This window comes from Oncorhynchus mykiss, chromosome 2 (genome assembly GCF_013265735.2).
Source record: "Oncorhynchus mykiss isolate Arlee chromosome 2, USDA_OmykA_1.1, whole genome shotgun sequence".
NCBI classification, from domain to species: domain Eukaryota; kingdom Metazoa; phylum Chordata; class Actinopteri; order Salmoniformes; family Salmonidae; genus Oncorhynchus; species Oncorhynchus mykiss.
Window position 1 is genome coordinate 66,150,472 of NC_048566.1, and position 27,689 is coordinate 66,178,160.

Sequence of the window (27,689 nt, forward strand, 5' to 3'; positions counted from 1 at the left end):
ATTCACACTGTCCGTCCTTCCTAAAGTCATGAGCTGATGACTGCAGTGTTTCACACCGAGGCCTAGCTTGTGGACCAGTGGAACGTAACTTAGTGTCCTGGACTACAAGCTAATGGCCAATCCCTGCAGAGCATTGGACGGCAACTCATGACTCTGTGGCCAATCGTGACTCAGTATTGGACTATTACTTGTGAGTCTTCAAGCACTTTTTTGACAAAGTTGAAAGAGACTCATGAGCCATGGACCAATCGCAGCAGAGCACTGGACCAGGACTGATCCAATTTGGGTGATAATTTGATGACTCGTATCTCACCTTCACCCCATTAAGTCCATGGTAATGATGCTCAGAACGAGCTTTAGCCGAGCATCACAGCACACATTCTCTATGTGTGTGTTATATTACCATCCATCAGCGTTGAACCCCAGCCATGGCTGTTGTTGTGTTCAGTTTGGACAGAACTGCATATTCCACACATATTGCATGCTAATCATGTCCTTGTTTTGGGGTGTGTAGGTATAGTCTCAAACTCAGTATTAGCATACGCTTGATAGTCTTTTGAAGTAAGGTATAGCTAGTTTTCAAGTGTTTGAAACCTGTTGCGTATTTTTTTTGTTTAGACATTTGGGTTTTGTTTCCTGACTACCCACTGGGCACAGACTTCATTTCAACGTCTAGTTTTGATATTCATTTGGTTGAGTTGTCAACTAACGTGAAATCAACCAAACAAGTGAGCATGTCTTTGTTTTTAAAGTTGGGTTAAAGAAATAAGAAATGCCCTTACGTTGATGACTTTTATTAAATCCAATCAGTTTTCCCACATTGATTCAACGTTTTATTTAAAATGACAAACAACATTAATTCAACCAGTTTTTGCCCAGTGAGTAACCAGCATACGGGGGGGGGGGGGTGGGGGGGGGGGGGCAAAACAGAGACTGGATGCTATAGGCCTAGATGTTGTGGATGTTTGGGTTAGAGTAGATAGACAGTGGATGATTCAGTGAAGCGGATCATGTAGCCCGTTGACATATTGGATATTGAGTGTGGCTTCACTGGACAAGGATGTTGGCTGACGTCAGAAATGGCCGATGAGGGGCATGTCAGGCAGCATATCATGTCAAAGACTCCAACCACCCTAGTCATAGACTGTTCTCTCTGCTACCGCATGGCAAGCGGTACCGGAGTGCCAAGTCTAGGTCCAAGATGCTTCTAAACAGCTTCTACCCCCAAGCCATAAGACTGCTGAACAGCTAATCAAATGGCTCCCCAGACTATTTGCAATGCCCCCCCTTTTATGCTGCTGCTACTGCGTTATTATCTATGCATAGTCACTTTAATAACTCTACCTACATGTACATATTACCTCAATTACCTCGACACCGGTGCCCCCACACATTGACTCTGTACCGGTACCCCCTGTATATAGCCTCCACATTGACTCTGTACCGGTACCCCCTGTATATAGCCTCCACATTGACTCTGTACCGGTACCCCCTGTATGTAGCCTCCACATTGACTCTGTACCGGTACCCCCTGTATGTAGCCTCCACATTGACTCTGTACCGGTACCCCCTGTATGTAGCCTCCACATTGACTCTGTACCGGTACCCCCTGTATGTAGCCTCCACATTGACTCTGTACCGGTACCCCCTGTATGTAGCCTCCACATTGACTCTGTACCGGTACCCCCTGTATGTAGCCTCCACATTGACTCTGTACCGGTACCCCCTGTATGTAGGCTCCACATTGACTCTGTACCGGTACCCCCTGTATGTAGCCTCCACATTGACTCTGTACCGGTACCCCCTGTATGTAGCCTCCACATTGACTCTGTACCGGTACCCCCTGTATGTAGCCTCCACATTGACTCTGTACCGGTACCCCCTGTATGTAGGCTCCACATTGACTCTGTACCGGTACCCCCTGTATGTAGCCTCCACATTGACTCTGTACCGGTACCCCCTGTATGTAGCCTCCACATTGACTCTGTACCGGTACCCCCTGTATGTAGCCTCCACATTGACTCTGTACCGGTACCCCCTGTATGTAGCCTCCACATTGACTCTGTACCGGTACCCCCTGTATGTAGCCTCCACATTGACTCTGTACCGGTACCCCCTGTATGTAGCCTCCACATTGACTCTGTACCGGTACCCCCTGTATGTAGCCTCCACATTGACTCTGTACCGGTACCCCCTGTATGTAGCCTCCACATTGACTCTGTACCGGTACCCCCTGTATGTAGCCTCCACATTGACTCTGTACCGGTACCCCCTGTATGTAGCCTCCATATTGACTCTGTACCGGTACCCCCTGTATGTAGCCTCCACATTGACTCTGTACCGGTACCCCCTGTATATAGCCTCCACATTGACTCTGTACCGGTACCCCCTGTATGTAGCCTCCACATTGACTCTGTACCGGTACCCCCTGTATGTAGCCTCCACATTGACTCTGTACCGGTACCCCCTGTATGTAGCCTCCACATTGACTCTGTACCGGTACCCCCTGTATGTAGCCTCCACATTGACTCTGTACCGGTACCCCCTGTATGTAGCCTCCACATTGACTCTGTACCGGTACCCCCTGTATGTAGCCTCCACATTGACTCTGTACCGGTACCCCCTGTATGTAGCCTCCACATTGATTCTGTACCGGTACCCCCTGTATGTAGCCCCGCTGTTGTTATTTACTGCTGCTCTTTAATTATTATTTGTTTTTATCTATTACTTTTTTTAGGGGGTATTTTCTTTAAACTGCGTTGTTGGTTAAGGGCTTGTAAGTAAGCATTTCACTGTAAGGTCTACACTTGTTGTATTTGGCGCATGTGACAAATAACATTTGATTTGATTTGAAAACAGCCTTTTTTGACCAGCTGAAGTACCCACCAATATGTAAGCTTTAACAAAACTGAGTCAGGTGGAAGGAGAGGGTTTGGATGTCTAAGAAAATGGCTTCCAACTCCCTGTTGGGCAAATCCTTTACAGTGTTACATTTCATAATAAAATAATTAAGAGATCCATCTTTTGATATACAGGAATGAACGCTGCAATCGAAAATGTAGTCTTATGAGACAGTGGTGTTTGTTCAGGAAGGTTTTAAGACCCCCCCCGCCTCTCCCCTCTCTGTTGTGTAAAGGTCCCATTGAGAGCCACATGCCATGTCCTTCTGGCCGACTGGCTCTGTCCCAAAGCCCTGGGTACCTATAGTGACAGGAGGCAGGGTTAGGCAGGCTGGAAACACAGCCCTGTGGATTCCTCAGGGGACACGGCCCTATCAGGCCATCTCTGACGCCAGAGCTGAGCGCAACATAGAGACACAGATAGGGATAGGATGCGTCCCAAATGGCACCCTGTTCCCTATTGAGTGCACTACATAGGGAATAGTGCACTACATAGGGAACAGTGCACTACATAGGGAACAGTGCACTACAGAGGGAATAATGCACTACATAGGGAATAGTGCACTACATAGGGAATAGTGCACTACATAGGGAACAGTGCACTACAGAGGGAATAGTGCACTACATAGGGAATAGTGCACTACATAGGGAACAGTGCACTACAGAGGGAATAATGCACTACATAGGGAATAGTGCACTACATAGGGAATAGTGCATTACATAGGGAACAGTGCACTACAGAGGGAATAATGCACTACATAGGGAATAGTGCACTACATAGGGAGCAGTGCACTACATAGGGAATAGTGCACTACATAGGGAATAGGATGCAATTTGGGATAGGCACATATGACTGGCCTGCAAGGCAGTTCTGTAAGTATAGATATAAAAGGCTAAATGCCAGGGGCACCAGCCATAGCAGCCTCAAGTTGATATCTGGCTATCAATTTTTAATCCATATTTGATATCTTGCTCCCCCCAGCGCATGTTCATCTAAGGCCTTCAGACATACACCACTATATTAAAAATGGAATGTGTCACTTCAAATAGTGAAAAAAATCTGAATCTCTAACATTGTTTTGATTGCTGTGTGTGTGTGTGTGTGTGTGTGTGTGTGTGTGTGTGTGTGTGTGTGTGTGTGTGTGTGTGTGTGTGTCTCTATGTTCCAGTGAGATGATGCCACTTCAATATTGACCTGTTGAAGTGAATCTCTGGTCACGTTGTCAGTCTCTGTTAGCATCATTCTCTGGGCTTTTGTGGGAGGCGAGTCCTGTAGGGATATGTCCACTTAGCTCATAAACAACACTTGGAGTAGCACAGAGAACCCAAGCAGGAGCAGAGAGGATGATGGATACAGAGGAGGGATTGGTAGTAACAGATGCGGGTCTGGTCTGAGTAGACTAGAAGATCCCCCAAGAAGGGTTTTGAGTTGTTTTCTTTGAAAGCAGATCATTGAGAGAAGAGAGATGAAGTCTGTGATGACAGCAGGATTACTGTGAGAGAGGTGACACTGGTTGCATCTAAAATGGTACCCTGTTTATTATATAGTACGTTACTTTTGACCAGTGTTCTTGTTTGCACTTAATCATCGTTAGTGTGTATAATTTATTTCATTTCTTGAGTTGTTAGGTTCCAGTCTGCTGAGGAGAGCAAAAGGCCATGTTCTGTTTTGGACGAGTTGGCCTTTAATCCTCTCTAATGTTAACGTCCATATGGCTAATTAATACGCCGTACCGGAGTTAATTATGTTACTGACAGAGAGGAGGCTTGAAAAAACATGAATCAAGTAACAGGGCTTTTCTGGATGTTGTTTTTCCAGGGGTCACTGGTGGGTCAGCTTTATTGAATTTATGGGTAAAACAAACTGTTCAAAAACTCGTCAGTAAGAGTTAAAATCCTGACGCTACCCAACGCAACCATTACACAACGAAATGCACACACACTGTGCACACACATGACAGAGAGCCGAACCTGGCCCAGTTTCCGGGAATTGATTCTGAATCATGCATCTGGTCAGATGCTTCCCCCTACATGCACATCCCATCGATTTCTTGTCCAGCAGAATGCTTTTCCTCAGGCCCACTCTCTATCACCGATATGAGTCACAGATATGAGTCACACATAAGGCCCCTGCAACTGTAATTGGGGACTGTGAGAGAGAACTAGTCTCTCCACAGTACAAAGTCAACCCTTCCAGCTCATAACCCTATGAGCTACATGAGAGGAAAGGAGAGCGATATGTTAGATATGGAGGATGGAGGCCGGCCAGCCAGACAGAGGTAGTTAGTGTGGGTAAAGAGATGTGAGGGGAGCAGCTGGTGGTAATGAGAAGATGTTAAAAGGAACAGAGAAGGTAAGCCAGATCCTGTTAGAACCCAGGCGAGTCGACAGCACTGCTGGAGGTTGTCATGGCTACAAAATCTGTGTAGAACTGTAAAAGAACAGAGGAGAGGAGAGGGAGAGATGGAGGGAGAGAGAGATGAAAAGGAGGACATATTTACAGTGCCTTGCGAAAGTATTCGGCCCCCTTGAACTTTGCGACCTTTTGCCACATTTCAGGCTTCAAACATAAAGATATAAAACTGTATTTTTTTGTGAAGAATCAACAACAAGTGGGACACAATCATGAAGTGGAACGACATTTATTGGATATTTCAAAGTTTTTTAACAAATCAAAAACTGAAAAATTGGGCGTGCAAAATTATTCAGCCCCTTTACTTTCAGTGCAGCAAACTCTCTCCAGAAGTTCAGTGAGGATCTCTGAATGATCCAATGTTGACCTAAATGACTAATGATGATAAATACAATCCACCTGTGTGTAATCAAGTCTCCGTATAAATGCACCTGCACTGTGATAGTCTCAGAGGTCCGTTAAAAGCGCAGAGAGCATCATGAAGAACAAGGAACACACCAGGCAGGTCCGAGATACTGTTGTGAAGAAGTTTAAAGCCGGATTTGGATACAAAAAGATTTCCCAAGCTTTAAACATCCCAAGGAGCACTGTGCAAGCGATAATATTGAAATGGAAGGAGTATCAGACCACTGCAAATCTACCAAGACCTGGCCGTCCCTCTAAACTTTCAGCTCATACAAGGAGAAGACTGATCAGAGATGCAGCCAAGAGGCCCATGATCACTCTGGATGAACTGCAGAGATCTACAGCTGAGGTGGGAGACTCTGTCCATAGGACAACAATCAGTCGTATATTGCACAAATCTGGCCTTTATGGAAGAGTGGCAAGAAGAAAGCCATTTCTTGAAGATATCCATAAAAAGTGTCGTTTAAAGTTTGCCACAAGCCACCTGGGAGACACACCAAACATGTGGAAGAAGGTGCTCTGGTTAGATGAAACCAAAATTGAACTTTTTGGCAACAATGCAAAACGTTATGTTTGGCGTAAAAGCAACACAGCTCATCACTCTGAACACACCATCCCCACTGTCAAACATGGTGGTGGCAGCATCATGGTTTGGGCCTGCTTTTCTTCAGCAGGGACAGGGAAGATGGTTAAAATTGATGGGAAGATGGATGGAGCCAAATACAGGACCATTCTGGAAGAAAACCTGATGGAGTCTGCAAAAGACCTGAGACTGGGACGGAGATTTGTCTTCCAACAAGACAATGATCCAAAACATAAAGCAAAATCTACAATGGAATGGTTCAAAAATAAACACATCCAGGTGTTAGAATGGCCAAGTCAAAGTCCAGACCTGAATCCAATCGAGAATCTGTGGAAAGAACTGAAAACTGCTGTTCACAAATGCTCTCCATCCAACCTCACTGAGCTCGAGCTGTTTTGCAAGGAGGAATGGGAAAAAATTTCAGTCTCTTGATATGCAAAACTGATAGAGACATACCCCAAGTGACTTACAGCTGTAATCGCAGCAAAAGGTGGCGCTACAAAGTATTAACTTAAGGTGGCTGAATAATTTTGCACGCCCAATTTTTCAGTTTTTGATTTGTTAAAAAAGTTTTAAATATCCAATAAATGTCGTTCCACTTCATGATTGTGTCCCACTTGTTGTTGATTCTTCACAAAAAAATACAGTTTTATATCTTTATGTTTGAAGCCTGAAATGTGGCAAAAGGTCGCAAAGTTCAAGGGGGCCGAATACTTTCGCAAGGCACTGTATTTGACCATCCTTGACCAAATAAAATGACGGTCTTCTCTTGACTCTCATGGAGAAAAACAAACCTGAACTTGGTAAGAGAAACCTCACATCTTCTTTTCACTAACAGAGAGCAGATGATGAACAGACACTGGATGGAAGGAGACTTTGAAGTAGCACTTGACTACTTGACTCCATAGACCATGGATGCACAATGGGCACACATTAAAAACACACACCACCAGCACCACCCAGAAGTCAAGTTGATGTTCCCGATCAGCCTCATTTTAGGGTAAATGATCAAGTCCCCCTCATTTAATTAGTATGAGGAATAATTCCTCAGAGAAAATATAAAACTGTATTTGTGGATTTAGGGAATATTGAATAAAGCAGCTAGCGAACAAAAGTATTGAGTCATTTAAACCTGAATCAGTGGGTTTGAAACGGCTTCAACAGGGACGAATATAGACTGTAATGGTAATTGATTTCACAGCAAGCCATCTTATATAAGGAGAGAGAGAGCGAGAGAGAGAGATTAAGCAGGCAGAGTAATGAGGCTGGTTGTCCTGGTTAGTTCCTAATTAAAGTTGGTCATGGGCCCATTATAATGTCATGCAAACGTCCCTTTCAGACCGAGAACAACAACAGTGTTGTCACAAATAGGAGGAGAGGGTTTTGATTTCCAGTGTCGCAAATTACTTAGAGGGACTTTTGTTTTGGAGTGTCTGCATCTGGGTTTTGTCTAAGGGTCTGGAAACTTCCGCTGACAAGAGAGAGAGCGTGTGTTGACTAGCTGTTGCTGTTACTGCATCCCAGCCATTAAACAGCCTGTCACTGTGTTGAGTTGGGGTTTCTAAATCATTATGAGGCCACTTCATCACCGTGCATGACTCAATTTGGTAGGAAGACTCAAACAGCAAACAATGTTTTGATGCTAACTAAGTCTGTCAGTAAAGTAGTTGATCCAGCAGGGAATAGTTGTACATCTCATAGGTTTCCATATTTCACCTTACATGCTTATTGGGCTGACAGCCTCCCATTGCAGCTTCTTTACCATTACGTTTGGATCATTTTTACACATTTTTTTTTATTCAATAGGCCTTCTTTTATTTTGTTGCATTTGTTTTTCTTGACAATGAGTGAGTTAATGTGCCTGTGTGTGTGTGCACGCCTATCGAACGCCTGCACCACCTTGAACTTTTGTCACATTCTATTGCTTTACAAAGTGGGATTGAAATATATTTAACACAAAATACTCCATCATGTCAAAGTTTTCTTCTCTTTTACAAATGAATACAAATTAAATAACTAAAATACAGTCTTTACAGAAGTATTCACCCCCTTGTTAAGGCAAGCCAAACTTAGTTCAGAAGTCAAATGTGGCTTAACCAATCACATAAGAAGTTACATGGACTCACTCTGTGTGAAATAATAGGGGTTGACATGATTTGTTTATGACTATCCCTCAGTCTGCTGTACACCAGACACTGGGAGAGGAATTCACCTTTCAGTAGAACAATAACCTATAACACAATGCCAGATCTACACTGGAGTTGCTTATCAAGAAGATAGTGAATGTTCCCGAGTGGCCTAGTTACAATTTTGACTTAAATCTGCTTGAAAATCTATGACAAGACTTGAAAATGGCTGTCTAGCCATGATCCCCAACACCTTGACAGAGTTTGGAGAATTTTGAAGAGAATAATGGTCAAATATTGCCCAATGCAGGTGTGCAAAGAACTTATGAGACTTAACCAAGAAGACTCACAGCTGTGATTTCTGACTAAGGTGTTTCTAACATGTATTAACTAAGGGGGGTGAATAGGGAAAACCTAGTCAGTTGCTCAACTGAATGCATTCAATGAAACGTATCTTCTGCATTAAAGAGGTGAGGGGGGCTGCCTTGGTCAAGGGCAGAACGGCAGATTTTCCCAACTTGACGGCTTGTGGAGTCAAACCAGCGACCAACGCTCCCAACCACCTAGGCCATCTGCCGCCCGATACTTATCTAATCATGGTATATTAGTGTTTTGTTTTTCATTAATCTCCCTGTCGACCAAAAAATGACAATGAAATCTATTTTAATCCCACTTTGTAATAATGTAATGTGATGAAATTCAAGGGTGGTGTAGACATTCTATAGGCACTGTAAATAGGCTGTGTGTGTCTGTGTGTGTAAGTGTCTGTGTGTGTGTGTAAGTGTCTGTGTGTGTGTGTGTGTGTGTGTGTGTGTGTGTGTGTGTGTGTGTGTGTGTGTGTGTGTGTGTCTGTGTGTGTGTGTGTGTGTGTGTCTGTGTGTGTGCATGTATGTGTGAGCGTTTGATATCCTCAGTGATCCAATGTGTTAGTCGAGTGGCGCCAGCCTGGGTCAGCTCTGCTCTGTGGGCTTATCAGTGCCCTTGTATAGACATATCAATCTAAATTGATATAGCCCCTCTGTCCACTGATCTGGCTACACTGCAGGAGTTTCATTATATCCTAATGGGGAAGCTCACTGTCTGTCTGGCTGGCTGGGTCCTCAGACCTGCTTTATTCAGTCTGTGACCCAATTCATGAGCTGAAGACCACTGGAGGCCCAAAGAGAACAGGCGACTACTGTTTAATATGTTTTCCAATAGGCCAATACCACAACTTTCCACAAACTTTCCACAACCATTGAAATCTTCGGGTGTCTGCCTTAGCATTTTTTCTGGTCTCCTAGGTTCAAGCAATGTTTAAATCAGTACACATTATATTATCACGTTTGAGCAAAATAACAAAGAATCGCAGGAAATTTGCTTTAAAACTGCATCAATGTATCTCAGCTCCATGGACAAATTTGTAGAATTGCAGGAAAATGTCTCTATAGCGCCAAGATTGGGTCCTCTTAAATGTTCTCTCAAATTCAGACACACCGACAGTGCCCCCTGCGAGCCACTTTTTGATCCAGAAAAAACCTTGGACGTATTCTCTATTCAGATACTGTGCATCCCTGGACTTCTTTACATGCCCAACAAAAAGGGACTATGGGGGCTGGTGTAGCAATTATATAGGGAAAATTGACTTGCCCCGCCACAGCAACCAAACCTCCTGAAGACCTTGCCACCCAGCCAAAAGCTTGATATACTGTAGACATTTACTGGGGGGAGAAAAACATGATAATGCGGTTTTGCTACTGCAGTGGTTTGAATTGATGGGTGAATTTCAGATTTTAAAGTAACAAAGTGTGCGTTGCTATGGTGATTGCAGGTTGCTCTCCAGGATGGCTGGGATGAAGGAGCAGCAATTTACTGAGGAGAAACCCCTACTACCAGAGCAGAGAGGACAAGATACTGAGATGGTGAGCATTTACTTTATATAACTGTGTGTGAATGTGTATGTGTATGTGTATGTGTATGTGTGTGTATGTGTATGTGAATGTGTGTGAATGTGTATGTGTGTGTGTGTGTGTGTGTGTGTGTGTGTGTGTTTGTTTTTGTGCAGAGTGTGTGATATAATAGTGTATTTTTGTGTGTCTTTCTTTGGAAACAGAATGTGTTTACATGTGTAGGAGGGATGAATCATACACTGCATTTCAATTCAGGAGTGTGAAAGAAGGGGTGGGGGGGACAAGACTATATAATTGAGAGGCTGCAAGGTCTAACCAAATCCACTGATTGCAGCAGTATGCCCGTCTTAGCAGGAGCTGTAAGTAACTCTTGATTGCTGGGACTGTATGTGAGGAGGACAAGAGAGGTGGCATCAGTAGAGGAAAGACAATCACATTGATTGAAATGCCAAAAGTCTCAGAGAATATGTCACTGTAATTTATACACTTCCCTGACTCTCTTGACAATGATTGAGAGAGGGGAGAAACTAATTACTAAGACGATGCCAAGGCATTGGCGGATAAAACTTGGAGGCCAAGTAATACATTCAAAGTTATTGATGATTATTACCTGCTAGCTAGTAATTAGTCCCAAGGGAAATACATATTAAAGTAAAACGTTATCGGGAGTGGATGTGTGACCCAGATTACACTGTATCCTTTAGAAGTCTATGTTGTTGAGGATTTAACAGGAGGATATCATTACAGCAGTTTATCCAGACAGCTGTTACCTTAGCCTATCCTCTGTTGTCCTCCTCTGCATGGGTCATGTCCTCCCAGGTCTGTTAGTCTTCCTCCCCTCCAGGCCTCTCCCTGCCTGGACCCCTGAGGTGGACTGACCAGCCACTGTAACACACCTGTGTTTGTGTTTATGATGCAGAGAGACCAAGGGCGGTGTGTGAACGCACTCCCCTGCGCAAGCCCTGCGCCACTCACCGCCCCCTCTTCCTCAAGCCGCCCCCCACAACGGTGGCATGTGATCGCGCGGCACTGGCTCCACCAGACCCGCAATCGGACCAGTGGGTGCATCCCGGTAATTACATACCCAGAACTAACCTGCAGGGGGACTATTCCCCATGCCCTGCAGGGGTCCCAAATCTCCGTTACCTTTGACTGTGTTATCGGATGCACCTTTAAATCCTCACCTACAACACATCCTGAGTCAGAGAAATATGGAGGGCCACAAACAACAGAGATGATCTATATTTATTAAAGTTCCTTTACACACAGGCTGTAGTAGTAGCAATAGCAGTGTTTCATGCTGACATAAATTCACAGACAGGCTAAGGATAATCTGATAATAGAGAGATTTTGAACATTCCTGGAGACCAACATGCAGCCAGCCAACACCTCCAGCACAATGTCGCAGCCCCCACCCCCCCACCCCCCACCACCACCACCACCACCAACCCCACCATTCTGTGCTACTGCAGTCACACGTGGGCTCCAAAGGACAAGAGTGACACCTGCTGGTCCGACCGTCCGAATGAAACCACTAACCTACTACGTCTCTCCACTAAAGACAACTGCATGAAATAACCATTCTTTCTAGGTGTGTCTGATCACTGTAACACTGTCTTGAATGGGATCACCCTCTATCAATGGACTGCTGATGACAATGCAACCATTTGTCAACTTTCCTCTTTCACCTCATTCGTGTGTTGATCTATAATCCTTTTGTCTTTCGTGAAACCACTGTATATGAATACACTATCTAGGATTGTACCTTTAGCACCACAAGGAGTTTGGGGATAATTATTGTTAACCCACTAATAATGCTTCTGATTCAACTATAACCTCTATAGAGCATGTCCTTCATGTTGCACTGAAGTTTAGGGGAATGCTTGGGTTCTGGTTTGGCTCTTTTAGGGCAGGGAAAACGTATTCTGTCTCTCCTGACCCTTCTCTTCCCTGTCCACTAACTGCTGTCTGTCTGTTTGGACCCACACAGCCTCTATCTCTGTTGCTCTCTGTGGATCCATCCCCTCAGCTTTAACGGCCTGCTCAGCCCTGTGGCATCTCAGAAGTGGAAGCAGAGGGACTAACATACTGGGCGTCAGTTGACATTGTGTTTTTGTTATCTGTCTGCAGGAGAACTGTGAGACCCTGATGCCAATTGGAGACTGGAAGGTACTTAAAGTCTATTCTCTCCTATTCTCAATATACTGTATCCCCGATAATCGTTATGACTGTCCACTCGCCCGCGTAACCATGGTGTCGCACTGGGAGGAGAAGGAGGAGGGATTGTTTGGCCAAATGGTTGATGGAATCATTCGCTATCACACAGCACCTCTCACACAGTGTGGTACAGATTTGTGTCTGAATGATAAAGTGTAAAGGACTTATTTGTGTTTGTGTGTGAGAGAGACTGTTCAATGATTATCACTCACATAATAGGGCATCAATCTCAATACTACAACTATCACTATAACCATAGTAACCTACTATCCGTTATGGATTAGTAATACCACTCAGAAGTTGATTTCTGTACCCGTGATGTTGTCAATTTTAACATGAATCCACGTGACGATGAGATCAGAATAATCCAGACACCTTGTTTCTCACCTCTGTCTGACGCCTCCAGTGTCACCCCCCTCTTCTCTCACCCTCTCCAGTCTCACCTCCTCTCTCTCTCTCTCACACTCCCCTCTCCCACTACCTCCTGACAGTCCTTTATAATGGAAAGGCTAACAAACACAGTTGCTGATTATGTTGAGTTAAACGGGAGAGGACTGTGTACCCTTACGATTGGTGCTATGAAAATAACAACTGTGATTTGCTTTGCACAAATCAAATGAACGGGCCTCTTGAAAGTGTTGAGAGCGTGTATGTGTGCGCCTGTGTGCGTGTCCATGCATGTGTGTGTGTTGAATTTTAATTAGCAAAAGAAATCTCACTGCATACTAAGCATTTGTTTATGCATCACCTTCCATGACTTTTGAGGAGCGATAAGAGGGGTGGGAGAGGAAAGGGGACAGGTAGGACAGGGACAATGGGAGGAAGGGAGGGAATTGTTATATTCTCAATGACTGAATACAGACCTTCCTCAGACAACATAATGCTCTCAGCAAAAAACGCACTGTCTTTCTACCCAAACACAGACCAGACCATATACACACATTACACACACTAATAAACCAGCATGTTCATCAGAACAGACCATATACACACATTACACACACTAATAAACCAGCATGTTCATCAGAACAGACCATATACACACATTACACCACTAATAAACCAGCATGTTCATCAGAACAGACCATATACACACATTACACACTCTAATAAACCAGCATGTTCATCAGAACAGACCATATACACACATTACACACGCTAATAAACCAGCATGTTCATCAGAACAGCAGTGTAAAAGTATTTGTATGTTTTGTTGATATTTATAGTGCTTATGATTCTATATGGCATGATGGACTATATAACAAAACACATTACACACGCTAATAAACCAGCATGTTCATCAGAACAGACCATATACACACATTACACACGCTAATAAACCAGCATGTTCATCAGAACAGACCATGTACACACATTACACACTCTAATAAACCAGCATGTTCATCAGAACAGACCATATACACACATTACACACACTAATAAACCAGCATGTTCATCAGAACAGACCATGTACACACATTACACACGCTAATAAACCAGCATGTTCATCAGAACAGACCATATACACACATTACACACACTAATAAACCAGCATGTTCATCAGAACAGCAGTGTAAAAGTATTTGTATGTTTTGTTGATATTTATAGTGCTTATGATTCTATATGGCATGATGGACTATATAACAAAACACATTACACACGCTAATAAACCAGCATGTTCATCAGAACAGACCATATACACACATTACACACGCTAATAAACCAGCATGTTCATCAGAACAGACCATGTACACACATTACACACTCTAATAAACCAGCATGTTCATCAGAACAGACCATATACACACATTACACACACTAATAAACCAGCATGTTCATCAGAACAGACCATGTACACACATTACACACGCTAATAAACCAGCATGTTCATCAGAACAGACCATATACACACATTACACACACTAATAAACCAGCATGTTCATCAGAACAGCAGTGTAAAAGTATTTGTATGTTTTGTTGATATTTATAGTGCTTATGATTCTATATGGCATGATGGACTATATAACAAAACTTTCCAAAGTGGCATTGGGGGTAAAGTATACGAGACCATTTTATTTATTTATTATTTTTTATTTAACATTTATTTAACCAGGAAGGGCTCACTTTTTCAACAGCGCCCTGGCCAAGATAGGCAGCACCAAGTCATTACAAAAAAATTACAGACAGACAACATGAAAAACTACAAGTAATCTAGTAAAAACCATTGAATTCACAAAACAGCTAATTAAAAACATTGACAGGTCAGGGAATCAGCCTCAAAATACTTTATCAGTGATTTAAAAACACAAATCGGGACAAGTTCTTCCAGTTTAAAAGTATTTTGTGAGGCGTTCCAAGACGATGGCGCAGAGTACATAAAAGCCCTTTTACCAAATTCAGTTCGGACATTTGGAACAGTTAGCAGGATAAAGTCCAGCGAACAAAGAGAGTACCCACCACACTTCTGAACAATAAAAATGCACAAATAAAAAGGTAGTAAACCCAAAATGGCTTTGTAAATAAAAGTATACCAGTGACTGAGCCTACGAGTGACTAGAGAAGGCCAGCCAACACTGGTATACAAAGTGCAGTGGTGCGTAAGGGTTTTGCAGTTTAAAACCTGTTACGGATGATGCGAATTCTCGCAGCTTTTCGCAACTTTTTGTTAAAAATCGCGCAAAATTTCAACGTCCTGCTACTCATGCCAGGAATATAGTATATGCATATGATAAGTATGTGTGTATAGAAAACACTGAAGTTTCTAAAACTGGTTAAATCATGTCTGTGGCTATAACAGAACGTGTTCAGGAGTAAAAATCCCAGGGAAAACTGTTCACCAAAAACACAAAAAAAATATTCATCCGCCAGTCTTTGAATTGTCTAAGGCGATAGAAAATAGATGAGGTTCCGTTTACAACGCCTACAGCTTCCACACGATGTCGCCAGTACTGGCATTTCATTGCAAGTTTATCCTTGGTGGGATGACGTATAGGCACTTCCTGTCTTGGGGTGCACCGAGGAAATTATGAAAGTGAAAAAAATGGACAATGATTTCAAGACTTGCTGCTATCGTATACAGATCGCCCCGTGATCAATTTGATCGATTATTAACGTTTATTAATACCTAAAGTTGGTTTACAAAAGTAGTTTGAAGTGATTTGTAAAAGTTTATAGGCAACTTTTTTAATTTTAAAAAGTGACGTAGCGTCTTGTAAAGGTGAATTTTCCTTGGATCAGACGGCCTTCATAAATTGACATTTTGGGTATACAATGACGGATTTAATCGGGAAAAATACCCAATTGTGATGTTTATGGGACATATAGGAGTGCCAACAAAGAAGCTTGTCAAAGGTAATGAATGTTTTATATTTTATTTCTGCGTTTTGTGTAGCGACGGCTACCGCTAAATCTTTTGTTTAGGTCTCGTTCAGGTATTTCGGGGGGTGCATGCTATCAGATAATAGCTTCTCATGCTTTCGCCGAAAAGCATTTTACAAATCTGACATGTTGGCTAGATTCACAACGAGTGTAGCTTTAATTGAGGACCTTGCATGTGTGTTTTAATGAAAGTTTGAGTTTTATCGAGTACTACAGGTGGCGCTCTGAAATTTCCGCTGATTTTGGTTCCTGTACAGGAACAACAATAATACATCTCAAAGTGCCATGGTAAAGAGTGTCAATTGATCTCAAATACTGAGCGGATGCATTCATATATAAAATATCCCCATAGTCTAGTAAAGGCATAAATGTAGCTGATACTAGCCTCCTTCTGGCTTCAAAAGAAAAACAGGCCTTATTCCTAAAATAAAATCCCAATTTCAGCTTCAATTGTTTTGTAAGTTGTTGAATATGCAATTTAAAAGAGAGGCCCTAATCAATTAAAATTCCAAGATATTTATATGAGGTTACAACCTCAATCTCCTTGCCCTGACAGGTAGTAATAGGTGAAAGGTTCAGAGGTCTATTTCTTGCATTAGAAAACACCATTAGTTTAGTTTTGTCAGTATTGAGGATAAGCTTCAATTGACACAAGGTATGTTGAACAGTATAAAAAGCAGTTTGCATGTTCTGGAAAGCTTTTGTAAGAGACGAGGCACAACAGTAAATAACAGTATCATCAGCATAAAAATGAAGTTGTGCATTTTGGACATTTTTGTCTAAATCATTTATATAAATAGTGAATAAGAGAGGACCAAGTACAGAGCCTTGGGGCACACCATTCAAGACAGACAATTTAACAGACATAAGCCCATCAAATTGAGTGCACTGATTTCTATCAGACAGATAGTTAGCAAACCATGCACCTCATGCTCCGAAATACCTACACTCGACAATCTCTGCCTTAGTATAGCATGATCAACTGCATCAAAAGCCTTAGAGAGATCAATAAAAAGTGAGACACCGTGCTGTTTTTTGTCAAGGGCTTCAGTGATATCATTTAAAACCTTCATGGCTGCTGTAATTGTGCTATGCTTCTTCCTGAAGCCCGATTGGTACATTGATAAAATAGAGTTAGTAAATAAAAACACTTTTAGCTGTTCACTTACAAGGGTTTCAAGTATTTTCACCAGGGGTGACAGCTTTGAGATTGGCCTATAATTATTTAAAAGAGTAGGATCTCCCCCTTTTATTAAAAGTGGTAGGACAAATGCTGATTTCCAGATCTTTGGAATTTCATTACATTCCAGGGTTAGATTGAACAGAGATGTAAGTGGTTCAGCTATGAAATCAGCTGCCAGATTTAAAAGCAGGGATCCAAAAGATCAGGACCGGCAGGCTTTCTCTGATCTAAGGATTTCAGGGCTTTATGTACCACCTGCACTGAGAATGGCAAAAAGCAAAAAGTTTGACCAGCTGTCACTGGTTCATCCACACAGGGTTGTACAGAGACAGAGGACATTGAATCAAACAGCCTACCAGATGATACAAAGTGCTCATTGAAACAATCATAAAATTGATTTACTCTGAACAACACATGTAGTATTAAACTGAACAATAAAATAACAGAGTTTTTTGCGCAAGGGCACAGGATGTGTGATTCGGGGTGCTCAAAGAGGAGCGTCTATGTGATCATTGCACGAGAGGGAGAGAGAGAGAGAGCTCCTATGGTAGGTACGCTTATAGCTCATCTCTTGGCAGTAGTACTGTAGACTACTTTATCACTGACCTCAACCCAGAGTCTCTCAGAGGGTTCACAGTCAGCCCACTGACACCCCTATCAAGTACATTATTTTCTTAAGGAATATAGCGAAGTAAAAGTAGTCAAAACTATAAATAGTAAAGTAAAGCACAGATACCCCAAAAAACTACTTAAGTAGTACTTCAAAGTATTTTTACTTAAGTACTTTACACCACTGACTGTAAGTCAGTGAAGGTGTAAACTTGGCAGTAGAAAACCTAAACAGTATATTTGACCTCTCAGCTTCTCTATCAAGTATTTTTTTTCAAGCAGACAACCTATGAAAATGAACAACAATGACAAATGGTTTGATGAAGAATGCAAAAACTTAAGAAAGAAATTGAGAAACGTATTCAACCAAAAACATAGAGACCCAGAAAACCTGACCCTACGCCTTCACTGTGGTGAATCACTAAAACAATACAGAAATACACTATGGAAAAAGAAGGAACAGCAGATCAGAAATTAGCTCAATGTGTCATGTTCACTTGTTCCTGTGATTGTCTCCACCCCCTCCAGGTGTTGCTTATTTTCCCCAGTGTATTTATACCTGTGTTTCCTGTCTCTCTGTGCCAGTTCGTCTTGTATGTTTAGTCAAGTCAACCAGCGTGTTTTTCCTGTACTCCTCTTGCTATTCTCCTTTTTCTAGTCCTCCCGGTTTTGACCCTTGCCTGTTTCTGGACTTTGTACCCGCCTGCCTGACCATTCTGCCTGCCTTGACCACAAGCCTTTCTGCTACTCTGTACCTCCTGAACTCTGATCTGGTTTTGACCTTTTGCCTGTCCACAACTATTCTCTTGCCTACTCCTTTGGATTATTAAACATTGTAAGACTCCAACCATCTGCCTCCTGTGTCTGCATCTGGGGCTCGCCTTGTGCTTTGATACAATGTAATTGAAGAAACAAATTTTCCGTTTCTGCGAAAATTGGGAAACACTAAACAAACAACAACACAAAGAATTATCTATCCAAAATTGAGATGTATGGATAAACCACTTCTCCAATCTTGTTTGCTCTATAACAAAGAACAAACAGCAAAAACATATACAGTACCAGTCAATAGTTTGGATACACCTATTCATTCCAGGGTTTTTCTTTACTTTTACTATTTTCTACATTGTAACTCTGGGTCTTCCTTTCCTGTGGCGGTCCTCATGAGAGCCAGTTTCATAATAGCCCTTGGTTGTTTTTTGCGACTGCACTTGAAGAATCTTTCAAAGTTCTTGAAATTTTCCGGATTGACTGACCTTCATGTCTTAAAGTAATGATGGACTGTTCTTTCTCTTTGCTTATTTGAGCTGTTCTTTCAATAATATGGACTTGATCTTTTACCAAATAGGGCTATCTTCTGTATACCAACCCTACCTTGTGACAGCACAACTGATTGGCTCAAACACATTAAAATGAACTTTTAACAAGGCACACCTGTTAATTGAAATGTATTCCAGGTGACTACCTCATGAAGCTGGTTGAGAGAATGCCAAGAGTGTGCAAAGCTGTCATCAAGGCAAAGGGTGACTATTTGAAGAATCTCAAATATAACATATTTTTTGATTTGTTTAACGCTTTTTGGGTTACTACATGATTTCCATATGTGTTATTTCATAGTTTTGATGTCTTCACTATTAGTCTACAATGTAGAAAATAGTAAAAATATTCAAAAGTATTCAGACCCTTTGCAATGAGACTCGGAATTGAGCTCAGATGCATCCTGTTTCCATTGATCATCCTTGAGATGTTTCTACAACTTGATTGGAGTCCACCTGTGGTAATTTCAATTGATTAGACATGATTTGGAAAGGCACACACCTGTTTATATAAGGTCCCACATTGACAGTGCATGTCAGAGCAAAAACCAAGCTATGAAGTCGAAGGAATTGTCCGTAGAGCTCTGAGACAGGATTGTGTCGAGGTCTGGGGAAGGGTACCAAAAAATGTCTGAAGCATTGAAGGTCCCCAAGAACACAGTGGCCTCCATCATTCTTAAATAGAATAAGTTTGTAACCACCAATAATCTTCCTAGAGCTGGCCGCCAGGCCAAACTGAGCAAGCGGGGGAGAAGGGCCTTGGTCAGGGAGGTGACCAAGAACCCGATGGTCACTCTGACAGAGCTCCAGAGTTCCTCTGTGGAGATGGGAGAACCTTCCAGAAACACAATCTATACCATATCTGCAGCACTTCACCAAGCAGGCCTCTATGGTAGATTGGCTAGACAGAAGCCACTTCTCAGTAAAAGGCACATGACAGCCCTCTTGGAGTTTGCCAAAAGTCACCTAAAGGATTCTCGGACGATGAGAAACAAGATTCTCTGGTCTGATGAAACCAAGATTGAACTCTTTGTCCAGGCACTGCTTATCACCTGGCCAATACCATCCCTACGGTGAAGCATGGTGGTGGCAGCATCATGCTGTGGGGATGTTTTTCAGTGGCATGGACTGGGATTTTAGTCAGGATCGAGGGAAAATCCTTGATGAAAACCTGCTCCAGAGTGCTCAGGACCTCGACTGCTCCAGAGTGCTCAGGTTCACCTTCCAACAGAACAATGACCCTAAGCACACAGCCAAGACAACGCAGGAGTGGCTTCGGGACAAGTTTCTGAATTTCTTTGAGTGGCCCAGCCAGAGCCTGGACATTTCTGGAGAGATCTGAAAATAGCTGAGCAGCGACGATCCCCATCCAACATGACAGAGCTTGAGAGGATCTGCAGAGAAAATAGGAGACATTCCCCAAATACAGGGGTGCCAAGCTTGTAGCGTCATACCCAAGAAGACTCCATGCTGTAATTGCTGCCAAAGGTGCTTCAACAAAGTAAAGGGTCTGAATACTTATGTAAATGTGATATTTTATTTATTTATACATTTTTAAAAAAAAACTCTAAACCTGTTTTTGCTTTGTCATTATGAGGTATTGTGTGTAGATTGATGAGGGGGGGAACAATTTAATCCATTCTTGGATAAGGCTGTAACGTAACAACATTTGTAAAAAGTGAAGGTGTCTGAATTTTTTCCAAATGCCCTATATATATCAACAAATTGGTTAGGGCGCTAGAACAGTCTGCACCACCTGGTCTCACCCTACTAGAATCTGAAGTCAAATGTCTACTGTTTGCTGATGATCTGGTGCTTCTGTCACCAACCAAGGAGGGCCAACAGCAGCACCTAGATCTTCTGCACAGATTCTGTCAGACCTGGGCCCTGACAGTAAATCTCAGTGAGACAAAAATAATGGTGTTCCAAAAAAGGTCCAGTTACCAGGACCCCAAATACAAATTCCACCTAGACACCGTTGCCCTAGAGCACACAAAAAGTATACATACCTCGGCCTATCAGCGCCACAGATAACTTCCACAAAGCTGTGAACGATCTGAGAGACAAGGCAAGAAGGGCATTCTACGCCATCAAAAGGAACATAAAATTCAACATACCAATTATGATCTGGATAAAGATACTTGAATCAGTTATCAAACCCATTGCTCTTTATGGTTGTGAGGTCTGGGGTCCGCTCACCAACCAAGAATTCACAAAATGGGACAAACACCAAATTGAGACTCTGCATGCAGAATTCTGCAAAAATATTCTCTGTGTACAACGTAAAACACCAAATAATACATGCAGAGCAGAAGTAGGTCGATACCTGCTAATTATCAAAATCCAGAAAATAGCAATTCAATTCTACAACCACTTAAAAGGAAGTGATTCTCAACCATCCATAACAAAGCCATCACATACAGAGAGATGAACCTGGAGAAGAGTCTCCTAAGCAAGCTAGTCCTGGGGCTCTGTTCACAAACACAAGCAGACCCCACAGAGCCCCAGGACAGCAACACAAGTAGACCCAACCAAATCATGAGAAAACAAAAAGATAATTACTTGACACATTGGAAAGAATTAACAAAAAAACTGAACAAACTAGAATGCCATTTGGCCCTAAACAGAGAGTACACAGTGGCAGAATACCTGACCACTGTGACTGACCCAAAATTAAGGAAAGCTTTGACTATATACAGACTCAGTGAGCATAACCTTGCTATTGAGAAAGGCCACCTTAGGCAGTTCTGGCTCTCAAGAGAAGGCAGGCTATGTGCACACTGCCCACAAAATGAGGTGGAAACTGAGCTGCACTTCCTAACCTCCTGCCAAATGTATGACTATATTATAGACACACATTTCCCTCAAATTACACAGATCCACAAAGAATTTTAAAACAAATCCAATTTTGATAAACTCCCATATCTATTGGGTGAAATACCACAGCAGCAAGATTTGTGACCTGTTGCCACAAGAAAAGAGTAACCAGTAAAGAACAAATACCACTGTAAATACAACCCATAATTATTTGATTTATTTTCTCTTTTGTACTTGAACTATTTGCACATTGTTACAACACTGTACATAGCCATAATATGGCATGGCTTTTGTGAGTGTAATGTTTACTGTACATTTGATATTGTTTATTCCACTTTTATTTATTTCACTTGCTTTGGCAATGTAAACATATGTTTCCCATGCCAATAAAGCCCTTTGAATTGAAGGGAGACAGGTAGAGAGAGAGAGAGAGAGAGAGAGAGAGAGAGAGAGAGAGAGAGAGAGAGAATCTCCCCTGATATAGAGCAGTGGTGGTGGTGATGAGAGAGCAAAACAAGAGCACAGCAGAGAAGATGTTGTGACTGATTGGGCAGCCAACCAATCAGATGCAGAGAGCCAGCCAAAGGGCTTGAGCTCAGCACGCCCTCACGGTGGGTTTATAAGGTGTCTGGGGAAGAGAGAGGGCAGCAGCAAGACTGCAGAGCTCAGCCCTAGAACAGGACGAGGCTAGACGAGACAGAGACCACCAGCAGCAGCAGTCCCACTACCAGAGAGGACAGGCTCTGAATGTTTCGTCTCCACCCGCAGCTCCTACTCCTCCTGCCGCTCTTCCTCCTCTTTCTCCTCCTCCACCGAGCACACTTACTCAGGCACCATGCCTGAATGCTGGGATGGGGTGAGTGGCGGTGTAAAGTGTGTCTGCAGGTGACTGAGTGACTGATAGCGTGAGGGTATTTTGATCAAGTAAATTCACTGCTGTGTCTTAATAAACTCCTCTGTTCGTGGATGTGCATGACGAGCACATTGTGCACACGTTTATTTCTCATGCACACACACAACCACGTCTTACCTTCTTCATGCATGTTCTTATACCATGTTCATATCTTTGCAGAACGACTAGCTGTCTATCATGTACCCATCTGTTTTAATGCTCTGGGATCATGAGATCATGAGTGAAATCTGCATGTTGAAATATTAGTAGTCTAGATTTGGTTTTATTATATAACTGAACATATGAGTTAATGTTGCATAGTGGCATGGTTGTTGTACTGTTATTGTGTTGCTCTAATGATCAGTCGTGTAATGTCTCCGTGGAGACACACTGACACACTAATGCATTCTGCAACACATGCAAGCCTACACAGAGATGCCCGTAAGTCTGGGGGAGATGCAAATTATTCCGCACTTGGATGTCTGTGTGACCTTGGGAGTGAGGGAGGAAGGGAATTAGAGAGGAAGATGAGTGAGAGGCAAAGAAATCACAGAAGAGACTAAGAGAGGGAGGGAGTATTTGCAGTGATACAGGTGCTGTTTTTACCTGCAGTCTATTGTGCTGCCATCCAGAAAATACCAAAATAGTTTTACCCATTCCATCAACCCCTATCATACTACACATTTAGACAACCCAAATGACCTTTACCTTTACATTGTATCTGTCAATCGTTCACACAAGCATTTCATGTCACACAAAGACAAAAAAGACAACAGATTTTACAGGTGAGTGTATTGCAGTAGCTGCCGATGTAATTGCTTCACAGAGGGCATGCAGCATACTGTCAGACATACATGTATTGGGTGCCAGACCGATGCGTGGTTAGGGAGCACTTAGCGTCACAGACTATGGCTACAGTACATCCTCAATGGCACCCTATTCCCTAGTTAGTGCCCTACTTCTGACCAGGGCTCATACGGTGCCATTTGGGATGCAGGCCTATCAGTGACATTTCTCTGTCTGGCTGTGATAGGACATAATCCTGGAGCGCTGAACCAACGTTTATGGAAGTAATATCTGCTGCCTCCATTTTGAGTGTCTCTGCCTGTCTGGCTGTGTTGATGAGGATGCGGGTCATGTGAGATTGAAATACCAATGAGACCCTGTAACTATGTCAACACCACACAATAACATTTTGTAATGAATATGCTATTGCATAGAATGTTTGCAGGTTTTTGTTTTTCCCTCTCATTTAAGACCTAGAAAACCAGATGTGGGGGTGAAGTTACTTACTAATTAGTTACCTTAATTAATCAATCAAGTACAAGGGAGAGGCGAAAAGCCCCAGCCACTCGGTCCTCCGTGGAACGAGTTTGACACCTGTGCTTTACAGTATATGTTGTCAGGCCTCTCCGAATGTTGATCAGAAGTGGAAGGTCTATTACATCTCAGTGATAGTGTGTCAACTGTTTGTGCCCATCAGTGAACATGGCATTGACATTGTATGTGCAGAGGTACAGAATGCGTCCCTGTGGAAGTAAATGTACATGCATTTAAATATGAGTATTTGTCTGTTTCAGGAACATGACATTGAGACTCCGTATGGGATGCTACACGTGGTTATTCGTGGGGCCCCCAAAGGAAACAAGCCTGCCATCCTCACCTACCATGATGTGGGGCTTAACCGTGAGTACAAACCTTTATTTTACCTTTATTTAACTAGGCAAGTCAGTTAAGAACAAATTCTTATTTTCAATGACGGCCTAGGAACAGTGGGTTAACTGCCTGTTCAGGGGCAAAACGACAGATTTGTACCTTGTTAGCTCGGGGATTTGAACTTGCAACCTTTCGGTTACTAGTCCAACACTCTAACCACTAGGCTACCCTGCTGCTACGCTTGTGTGTGTGCGTGCACACGCGCTTTCAGTGTGTGCTCCATGTGTGAGTTCATGTCTTTGTTGCACCACCATCTGTCATGTAACAATGACCTGCAGCTGGTTCCAGGGTTCATCTTACAACACTTCCTAAGGGTGCTGTTCATGGTGGGATCTGGCAGCTGTATCCGTCGAGCTGTCAGCCCCGGGAGGTGTTGTGTATCTGAGGTGATAATTGGACTCCATTCTGGGAGCTATATCAGAGTACCAGTAGCATTCCCTGACAGCGGTCCAGCCAGCCCACTGCAGAGCGCAGACAGACAGTGTGACTCTCTCACATTTACCCAGCATGTCCGTTACTACATCCCAGCTGAGCCTGCTCGTTAGCTCCTCTAATTGGTGGATGGGGACTGCTTTTCAATGTTGCTGCAGTTTGCAGGGAGTATTGTTACACTTGTAGCAGGAAATGACTCCAGGATACAAAACACAATATTTAATAATCTACATTACAACTGCATTGCCAGTAGATGTCTGAAATAGGATCCAGCCCATTGAAGTACCAGATACAAACTGCATTCCACAAGATAGCACTGTCTGTCAGTGGTCAGTCAACAAAGGACTGGGTAATGAAAGAATGACGTCTGGAGAGAGAAGAAAGAGGGAGAGTGAGAAATGTAGGTCAGAAAAACATCCCTATCATACAAGCGGGATGGTGTTGGGGGAGGGGTCAGCACTGCTGCACTGTAGATCAGCTGTTCCTCTGCCTCCCTCTGCATGCCTGCCTCCCTCTGCATGCCTGCCTCCCTCTGCCTGCCTGCCTCCCTCTGCCTGCCTGCCTCCCTCTGCATGCCCGCCTCGCTCTGCCTGCCCGCCTCCGTCTGCCTGCCCGCCTCCCTCTGCATGCCCGCCTCCCTCTGCATGCCTGCCTCCCTCTGCATGCCTGCCTGCCTCCCTCTGCATGCCTGCCTTCGTCTGCATGCCTCTCTCCGTCTGCATGCCTGCCTCCCTCTGCATGCCTGCCTTCGTCCCTCTGCATGCCTGCCTCCCTCTGCATGCCTGCCTGCCTCCCTCTGCATGCCTGCCTGCCTCCGTCTGCATGCCTGCCTGCCTCTGCATGCCTGCCTGCCTCCCTCTGCATGCCTGCCTCCTATTTTCTATCACCTTAGCAACTCCATGTTGTTGTCTGTCACCACAAACCGAAGAGAACTAGGACAACAGCGGCGGTGGGAGGGGGGGAAACAGAGTTGTTGATCAGAGTTGTTGATATTGTTGTAGGTTTTCAGAGGTGAGGTATATAGGGTGTCATTGCTGGTCTGTTAAACAGAGAGGGATGGCACTTCAGTTAACCTATAACCTCAGTTAAAATGCAGTATATCAAACTAGATTGTCTTTTCTTTACTCTGACTTAATGTACGATCACTCAAGCACCCAGATGATAATGGAATGACTCCCAGTAAAACCTCAGGTCATTTCCCATTCTCATTTCCCCTGCTGACGAGGTGCTCTCTGCTTAGTGCATGTTTAACGTTTTCTTCCCTCTGTCTCTCTCTCTCTCTCTGCCCTGCACAGACAAGTTGTGCTTCAACAGCTTCTTCCACAACGAGGACATGCAGGAGATCACCAAGCACTTTGTGGTGTGTCATGTGGATGCTCCTGGACAGCAGATTGGAGCCTCTCAGATGCCACAGGGGTATATAACACCTAAACACACGTACATGCCTGTACACACTTATACCTATCCATGCACCTCCGGTGTCTTGTATTGGCTGGAGTGTGCAGACAGACAGATAGACAGGGATTCCTTCAGTGCTGTCTCTTGGTCACGTGACTGTTTAACTAAAGATCTCCACCTCACCTCTCAACAGGTACCAGTACCCCACCATGGACCAGCTGGCAGGCATGCTGCCCAGTGTAGTGCAGCACTTTGGGTGAGTGGGCCTCCCCTTCCTCTCTCTCCTAGTAAACAGTACATATATTATCCATATTGTTCAACTTTGAATGCATGAATGAACCTGTAAAGTAATTCAAACCATTCTCATTTGACAGATTCAAGAGCATTGTGGGCATTGGAGTTGGGGCTGGCGCTTACGTCCTGGCCAAATTTGCTGTAAGTCATACCCGGTTATTGTTCTTTGCTTTTCCACATATTTCATATTTTGGGGCCTAATAATGATCCCAGGTGTATCTACCACAGGAGGTTGGTGGCATCTTAATTGGGGAGGATGAGCTCATGGTAATGGCTCAAGTGGAATTAGTGGAATGGTATCAAGACATGGTTTCTATGTGTTTGATGCCATTCCATTCGCTCCGTTCCCAACATTATTATGATCCATCCTTCCCTCAGCAGCCTCCTCTGGTATCTATCTAACATAAGACAGCGTTGCTCTGCTCTGCTCTGCCCTCAGCTGATCTTCCCTGATCTGGTGGAGGGCCTGGTGCTGCTCAACATCGACCCCAACGGGAAGGGCTGGATCGACTGGGCCACTGGCAAGGTAGCAGACCTCTGTGGCAAACACATAAATAGAGTTACCTTTTAAAGCATATTACAACTATCAAAATGGCTGCTGTACTTGCAATTGGTGCAAGGTAATAATATTTATCTCTCTTTCCTCATCTCTCTCTTTCCTCCTCCCTCTCCAGCTCTCTGGGCTCACCAGTGCTCTTCCAGACACAGTCCTGCCCCACCTCTTTAGCCAGGTGAGTCCTCACTCCAGATATGTGTGGTAATCAAACCATTATCCACGTACCTACAACAACACTAGACTGGAGGCTTTGGATTACACACCATAATAACAACAACACTAGACTGGAGGCTTCGGACTACACACAATAATAACAACACTAGACTGCAGGCTGTGTAATGTTAATAACCTTCAGAGACACCAGTCTCTCAGTCTACCTGTGTTATTGTGGATGGTTGTACAGGAGGAGCTGATGAACAACACAGAGCTGGTCCAGAGTTACCGTCAACAGATCAACAACACCGTCAACCAGGTCAACCTGCAGCTCTTCTGGAACATGTACAACAGGTAACACACATACCTAGTGTTTACACACACACGCACGCACACACGCACGCACGCACGC

The 27,689-nt window shown here is 43.4% G+C and overlaps 1 protein-coding gene across 7 annotated transcripts in view; it reads left to right on the forward strand.

Moving 5' to 3' along the window:
• Positions 1–27,689, forward strand: part of LOC110494051 (protein NDRG4) — a 45,177-nt gene that overhangs the window by 4,882 nt on the left and 12,606 nt on the right. For 3 of the 7 annotated variants that reach the window (XM_036953459.1, XM_036953469.1, XM_036953464.1), the window contains 10 exons: positions 10,238–10,328; positions 11,236–11,388; positions 12,447–12,485; positions 24,309–24,414; positions 26,172–26,292; positions 26,468–26,530; positions 26,649–26,709; positions 27,008–27,094; positions 27,243–27,299; positions 27,528–27,631. In XM_036953459.1, coding sequence (XP_036809354.1) covers positions 10,238–10,328; positions 11,236–11,388; positions 12,447–12,485; positions 24,309–24,414; positions 26,172–26,292; positions 26,468–26,530; positions 26,649–26,709; positions 27,008–27,094; positions 27,243–27,299; positions 27,528–27,631 — 882 coding nt within the window. Of the gene's footprint in view, positions 1–10,237; positions 10,329–11,235; positions 11,389–12,446; positions 12,486–22,464; positions 22,693–24,308; positions 24,415–26,171; positions 26,293–26,467; positions 26,531–26,648; positions 26,710–27,007; positions 27,095–27,242; positions 27,300–27,527; positions 27,632–27,689 lie in introns of those variants that run through there. The other 4 variants (XM_036953477.1, XM_036953487.1, XM_036953492.1 and 1 more) reach the window with 3 other exon arrangements.